Source organism: Crocuta crocuta, unplaced genomic scaffold (assembly GCF_008692635.1).
Source record: "Crocuta crocuta isolate KB4526 unplaced genomic scaffold, BGI_CrCroc_1.0 scaffold71, whole genome shotgun sequence".
In the NCBI taxonomy this organism is placed as follows: Eukaryota; Metazoa; Chordata; class Mammalia; order Carnivora; family Hyaenidae; genus Crocuta; species Crocuta crocuta.
Window position 1 is genome coordinate 523,925 of NW_027527548.1, and position 7,837 is coordinate 531,761.

Consider the following 7,837-nt stretch of genomic DNA (forward strand, 5'->3'; position numbering starts at 1 on the left):
GCCCAGTCTCCAGAACAATGTCCCCATGGAGGGCTCCGGCCCCTTCCCCGCTCTCCCGATCCAGCAGGCCGAAGGCGGCTCTCCATGCTTTCTGGAAGGTTCTGGGGGCAGGGGGACGGTCTCCTCCTCTGCTGGCATCATCGCCCGGCCCCAGGCCACTCCTCATGGATGTTCACCCTTTCTCCTCTCATCTCCGGCCCTGAACAGGCACCACCCAGCCCTCACGCTTTGCCAGGCACCCCACCATCTGCCAGCGAAATCTCTGTAACCCGCTTCAACCACCGGGAACCCTCCCATTCCCCAGCTCTCCGGCCGGTGCGCGGGTGTGTCCGAGGCCCCGGTGCCCTCAGCTGAAGGAGGGAGCCGGCCTGGGGCTCTGTCTCTGGAGAAACAGTCACAGATTTTCCTGTTTCTTAAAAACTGGCTTTATCGGTTGTAATTGTTAAAAGTCATAGTCGCTCACTGAGAAGAAAAAAGAACAAAAAAGTATCATCAAGAAGATCTGGTCTGTTACCTCCTCGCCCACTGAGAGTGTTTGGGGGTTACCCCCTTCCGCGAGAATTGGGGTGATTTGTTTTTAAGCTCTGTGGCTGTGCCGGACTTGCACGCGGGGAAGCGCTGGGCCCCTCAGGGCCCGGCTCAGTGCGGTGTCGCCAGCACCCACACGTGTCGTGGTGGGAAACAGAACGAGAAGCGCGCCCGCGATCACCGCCGCTTGCTTTCCTGCAGCGCAGACCCGTTTCCCTCTTTTTGAGCATCATATAAATGAGATCATACGGCGTGCCTCCTTTCGTATCTGGTTTATTTCTCTTAACGTGATTAGACAGTTGAGATGCATCTGGGTTTTTGTGTGGGTTTTTTTGAGAGGGAGAGAGAGAGAGCAAGTTGGGGAGGGGCAGAGGGAGAGGGGGGAGAGAGAGAGAGAGAGAGAGAGAGAAAGAATTCCAAGCAGGCTCAATGCTCAGCACAGAGCCTGACACGGGGCTCGATCTCACGACCACGAGATCATGACCTGAGCCGAAATCAAGAGTCTGATGCTTGACCAGCTGAGCCGCCCAGGTGCCCCGAGATGCATCTGTATTATCAGACGCGGCCTTCTGGCTTCCGTGGGATATTCTGCCATGTCAGTATCCAGCCGTGTGTCCGACCACCGCTCCTGTTGACGGACATCTGACCTGCTTCTGGTCACCTGCCGCCATGGAGGGTGCTACTCCTGTTCCTGAACCGTCGAACGCCTTACTGCTGAGTAAACACTCAGGGTTTGGACGACAGGGTCGGAGGGTGTGAGCGTGGTCGCGCAGGACGTGGATCCGCCCGCGTGTCCCTCGCGGCGTGTACAGTGCCAGCGCTCCACAGTCCCAGTGACAGTGGCGTTGCTCGTGTTCTAATGCCACCTGGTTCTGGTCCTGTGTCGGAGACAGGATTCAAGGAGCCCGGAAGCTTGAATGGGAAAGGACAGCACTCTCATTTGTACGCCCTTAGCGTCGCCTTCAATTAGGAAGGTAGCCACGAGCCATAACCCAAGAGAATCTGTAGCTGTGCCATCCGTACAGATCACTGATTGTGTCATATCACACGGCAGCGGCTGCAGAGGTCACAAAATAAAATATTCTCATTTATCACTACTTTGAAGTTACCATTCTTCCCAAGGCCTTTTTCAGTCTCTTTTAAAAGGGCGTGTTACCAGGTGGCAAATGCTTTTTTAATATTGTTATTACGTTTCAGGATAATTTACTTTCTCTCTAGTCCTATGTATTTTCTATTTTGGGCTTCGCTTGCTCTCGAAAGGCTCCGTGGCTCAGAGGGCGGCGTCGTTTTCACACCTTGGGGACACGGCGGTCGGGTGACAGAGGAGAGTCTTGCTGTCCACATTCTCACGTGGCCTTCTGATCCTTCTCGCACTCCAGCTTTCTTCGGGAAGTACCTTAACGAGTACAACGGCTCCTACGTGCCACCTGGCTGGAAGGAGTGGGTCGGCCTCCTTAAAAACTCCCGTTTCTATAACTACACGCTCTGTCGGAACGGGGTGAAGGAGAAACACGGCTTCGATTACTCCAAGGTAAGCCCTGCGTGTCCCGGAGCTTCAGTGCCTGGCTTCGGAGGGTGACACCCACCTAAATGAGTGACCTCACGCAGCCCACGTGCGGCACCCCGGTGTTTGCAGCTCCTGAATAACCGTCTCTGAGGGCGTGGTTCACAACCCACCCGGGCAGAACGTTCTTGCAGAAAGCGCACGCACAGAGCGTGCCATTCCGTGAATGTTCGCAAACCGAGCAGGTGCGTGTACCCAGCACCCAGGCAGGTCGGCAGGCAGCGCGTCCCCACCGCCGGCCCCGAGAGCCCCCCCCCGGGTCACCCCTTCCACCAGGCGTCCCCCCGCGAGGACGGCCACCCCACAGACGCACAGTGTCACACACGAATTGCGAAGCTGCTTCACACCACGTGGAGACCCACCGTGTTGTCACGTGTGGGTGTGGCCCTGCGTCCTTGCTGGGCAGCGTCCCGTCGTCACATTGTCCGTCTGCTCCCCGTCGCCTCATCTTTCCAGGCCTCGTGTGTTTCACTGGCCCAAGGTGTGAAGTGCCCAGACCTTAGGTGCACAGCTCGGGGAATTTCCACACACGTGTGTGCGTCTGTTGAACCAGATCGGAGCCCCCTCCCCCCCCAGCAGGGTATAAAGCGTTTCCAGCCCCCAGGAGACTGCCTTGTTTGCCTTTCCAGTCAAAACCCCCGCCCCTGAGGTGACCTGTAGTCAGACTTCTGTCACCATGGACTGGCTCTGCCCATTCCAGAACCTCACGGAAATGGAATCACGTAGGCGATTTGAGGTTTTGCCGCTTAACACCAGCCTGTGAGGGCGATCCACGCGGCCACACGTAATCAGCACTGTGCTGTCGCTGCTGTGAGGTATGTGTGGGTGGTGGGTAGGTATCCATTCCCACCCGATGGCCATTCTGGTGGCCTCCTGCTGACTCCTTATGAATCAGGCTGCTGGGGGACATCCTCACCCATGGCTTTGGATGGTAGGCACTAGGTTACGTGGTTGAACCAGTGTGTACGTTCCGGCCAGAAACGTTGTAAGGGTCCCTAGTGCTTCACGCTGCTTGTCAACATGGGTATTGTCTTTTTTTTTTTTTAGTTCTGTCTCACTATGGTTTTACCGGAAAGGTTTTTGAGGATCCCCTAAGTTAGCATGATCAGAAGAGCCCTTTCTCCATAGTGATATGGAGTTCTGTGGAGTTATACATGTGGATACAGAGTAGGTCAGGGCGGGAGACTTCCTCTCTAGTGCGCCATATACCCAACATTTTAGGCCTTACGAGCCATACAGACCCAAGTCTGCCATTGTAGGACGAAAGCCACCATAGGTAATGTGTGAATAAGCATGGTGAGTTCCAATAAAACTTTATTTATAAAAACAGGCAGTGGTTGGTCCACAGGCTAGAGTTAGCTGATTCTTGGCTTAAATAAGAAGGAGGGGGAGGGGGAGGAGGGGAAGGGAGATTGGGATGGAGAGAATCCCAAGCAGACAGCACACAGAGCCCCACTTGGGGCTTGATCTCAGGAACCTCNCAATCCAGCTCCCTGCACCCGCCCCACAGCTGATCTGTTCTCTCCCCACACGCTCTTCCCCACTCTCACTGCCACCGGCCCTGGGCCAGGCCGAGCGTCACGACCAGGGCTCTCTGGGTCAGTGTGACGATTCCTCGGCGCTGCCCTCCCTAGTTGTCTCTCTCTGAATCACTCCACAAGGGCCCCCGGGCAGAAGTCACGGGAGGCAGGAGCCACACACACAGGACAGCAAGCTAGAGGCAGGGGACAGAGTAGGTGACGTTAGGGACTAGGAAGAACGTACCCAAGAGAGGGCAGCCAACTCAGATGAGGCCTGACCGTCCCGCCTGGAGACGTGGGCCCAAGAGGGCCAGGTTTTCTGACTTGTCAGCAGAAGCTACAAATGTATGCATTTTTCCCCCTGTGAAATCTCCTGAGTTTTCAACATTAGCATCTAATTCAGACTTTTCTAGAACCCTGCGAGCATCCAGCATGCCTAACCCGTAGATATGCAGCCTTTGTGGCCCACTGCACTGTCCTGCCTGCCACCCTCTGGGGACTGTACAGTGACTTCCCCTCCTGGGGTCACAGGACTGGGGTGCAGAGCTCAGCCTTGACATATCTTATGTGCCCTTGGATATGCTACCTACTCCGAAGAGCCTCAGTTCCCGCATCTGAGAAATGGGCACTCTGCTGCACATCTTTTTATTGAGGACCTCTGATGGTCCAAGCAACTGTGCTGGGTGTTTCCTATGTAGTATTTTTAATCTTCCCAGCAATCATAGGCATGAGTGGACTACTTAAGTTTGGTTATGTTACTCGTTCACTCCCTGCTATATATGCCAGGCACTGTGTCAGGTGCTGGGGACCCCGGATGAACAGAAACAGATCAGGCGCTCAAAGTCTGGGATGCGGAGGTGGGTTATTAGCCATGAAGTGATGGTCCCCGTACTAAAGCCGGAACACCACTGCACAACGTAGAAGCACATGTGTGTCCCTGCACACACACCCACACAGTCCCATCGGCCCCGCCTCCTATTTCGTCATCTCCATATGAGCCAGTCCAACCAGACCAGCCTGGTCAGTGACTACAACCATCTCCAAATCTTTGCTAGTGCTCTCCCGCCCTGAATTTTTCCAAGTCTTATCCAGCTTCTCTTCCGTGAATCCTTCCCCAAGTGCCCTAAACTGTAGGATTTATCCTTTCTTGAATCATACGGGCCTCTCTCAGTTCCTTGTGAACTGAAACTCAACTCAGAAGGGCTCAGCAGAAGAGGGGCCACCAGCTCATTTAACTGGTCCAGCAGTAACGGTATCAGACATGGCTGGATCCAGGGGCTCAAACGAAATCTTTAGGGGGTGGTTTCTTTTCTCCTTTAAGCTCTCTTTTCCTTTTTTATTAAAATTTTTAAATGTTTATTCATTTTTGAGAGACAGAGAGAGACAGAGTGTGAGTGAGGGAGGGACAGAGAAGGAGGGAGACACAGAATCTGAAGCAGGCTCCAGGCTCGGAGCTGGCAGTGAGATCACTGACTGTGAGATCATGACCTGAGCGGAAGTAGTCTGCTCAACCGACTGAGCCACCCAGGCTCCCCACTCTGTTTTCTTCTCTTCAGCGCCACTTACAGTCTCTCTCCCTCCCCTTTCTACCTCCCCCACGCCCTCTTCTTTCCTTGCCTCTTGGGACAGTATGGCTGCCCTTCCATCGTCTCACCGTCCGGCCCAGCTGCAAGTGAGGGTGTTTCTTTCCCAGGATTCCCAGCAAGTCTCACTGCATCTCATTGGCTCTAGATCAGTCACATGTCTGTGCCCAAACCAATCCGTGTGGCCAGGGGCTGCAGTGTTTCGATGGGCTGTAGGTCACCTGTGCCACTCAGAGCCAGAGGCAGCGACAGCGGGAGGCCCACCTCGGAGCCAGACGCTGGAACACCAGCTGAGGGTAGAGTCTGGATGAAAATGGACCAGATGCTCAGTGGCCTAAAAGCACCCTATCCCAGGTGCTCAGTCAGTTAAGTATCCAACTTCGGCTCAGGTCATGATCTCACGGTTAGTGGGTTCAAGCCCCGCATCGGGTTCTGTGCTGTGACAGCTCAGAGCCTGGAACCTGCTTCAGATTCTGTGTCTCCCTCTCTTCTCTACCCCACCCCTGCTCACACTGTCTCTCCCTCTCTCTCTGACCCTCCCCTGCTCACACTGTCTCCCTCTCTCAGAAATAAATAAAAAATTAAAAAAAAAAAAAAAAGAAAGAAAATACCCTATCCCACTCCCCTTCTGGAAACACTACACATTTGGCGAAAACCCCTTCCTTTGACAAGGGATCCACTCATGTGTCCCCCTTACTGAGTCTGATCGTTCAGGCCCTGGTAGCAGCAACCTCACACATCCCCTGGACAGCGCCCTCTCCCCTCACACTGTGTCCCCCCCCTGCACGGAGCAGGCCTCCATTACCACTGAGTGAATTACTTCCAAAGTCCTGATGGGGGGATTTGTAAATTAGAAATAGAAATTACAGTGTCTCGAGCTGAACACGCTGCTTCTCCCAGACTCGGCACAGGCACATCCTCCAATACCTAGAAAAATCCGCTCTGTCCTTGTTGAAATTCCTCACCATGTCCCCGCCTGGGCTCAGAGCAGCCCTGTAATCAAGTTATCCAGGGACACTCGGAGTCCCTCTGGGGCCGAGGACGGGACATGCAGCGGCTGCTGTTTTGCCCGTTTCCTGCCGCAGACACATCTCCCCGGTGAAAGGGCTCCGTGGGAGGATTCCTGGGCTCCCTGGGAACAGAGGGATGGGGGCCCTTTGGGGTCAGAGCTGGCTCCGGTCCAGGGTTCAGACCTGCTGCAGTGGGAGCCGGAGCACTGGAAGGGAGCGAGGGAGCCCTGCTCCAGCGCTCTGGGAAGTGACAGGCCTCTGTGTCACAGGCCTCCGTGGCTTCAGCAGGAGGCCCAGCTGGAGAGGAAGTGAGTTCCCCTCAAAGGCCCTCTGAGGACTCTGTTCTGAGGCACTAATCCCAAGGCAGATGCCACGAAAGGGTTCCCGATAGCAAGTGGACAGAGAGGCAGTGACAATGAGAAAAGAATGATGAGGCACGGGCTGATCACCTAAGAGGATCAGAGAAGGCGGGACCAGAGGGAGATGGGAATGACAGTGTCAGGTAGCGGAAGAGGCTTCCCGGTGGGGGGAGGGGGGGAGGCCCAGGTGGGGGAAAGGCCCTGAGGAACAGTGATCTCTGTGAACTTGAATGAGACCACCCTTTGATCCGCCATTTGTGCTCCTCTGTGTGGAGAAGCCTCCCTCCTCTGCTGGGAAGGGGCTGAGTTGTTAATTGCAGCTTTGTTTGTTATTGAAAGAAATCAACAAGGCCACCAATGCAGGAAATGATTAGATGACCACAAAGAAACCCAACCCTGGAGGATTTCTAGAAAAAGATGAGGGGCGGTCTGTGTGTAAAGCCATCAAAAGGGCTTTGGGCATAGGACTGATGGAAGAGCGGGCTGCAGAGAGGGCTCCCACAAGCCCCTATTACAACGTCACCCCCCACTCTCCTGGCCCCCCAAGTGATCACACCTGGTGTGTCCCCCTGGTTCACTTGTGTTTTGGATTTTGGTTTTTCTTTTTAGAAGAAAATCTGCTTTTAATTCCAATGGCATTCAATATAGATATATATATAGATATAGACCAAAAAAAAAAACAAACCTGTTTAAGGTAAGAATTGATTTCAATTACATGGAGTCATCAAAGAATGAGTATTCAAAAATTTAAAATTGACAGGTAAATTGTGAAAACCCAAACTCTCAACTGAAGGCTTGAAATAGAACATAACTGACCAGTTGTGCAAATCTCTGAAAGCATATGACAAAGGAAGGTGACGGCCAGGTGCACATGGGAGGTCCCAAGAAGACTGAGACTCCTTTCCTGGGCACTTAAAATAGTAACAGACTCTGGTCCAGTCGGGATGGTGACATAGAAGGCTCCTGAACTCACCTGCTCCAATCAACATACTGAATCTATATGAAAGTAAAATTNGTACATGTGCCCCTATGCATCAGCACTCCCTATGCAACAGTCCCTTGGGTAAATTCCTAGCAGTGCTAGTGCTGGGTCATAGGGGAGTTCTAGTGTTCATTTTTTGAGGGACCTCCACCCTGTTTTCCAGAAGGGCCGCACCCGTTTACATTCCCACCAACAGTGTGGGAGGGTGCCCGTGTCTCCACATCCTCGCCAGCATCTAGAGTCCTCTGATTTGCTCATTTTAGCCACTCTGACTGGCTTGAGGTGGTATCT

General features: G+C 53.6%; 1 protein-coding gene across 1 annotated transcript in view; it reads left to right on the forward strand.

Annotated features, from left to right (window-relative positions):
• SULF2 (sulfatase 2) overlaps window positions 1-7,837 on the forward strand; it is a 115,090-nt gene that overhangs the window by 75,102 nt on the left and 32,151 nt on the right. The window contains 1 exon segment of the mRNA XM_077766014.1: window positions 1,905-2,059. Within this exon segment, the coding sequence (XP_077622140.1) occupies window positions 1,905-2,059 (155 nt within the window).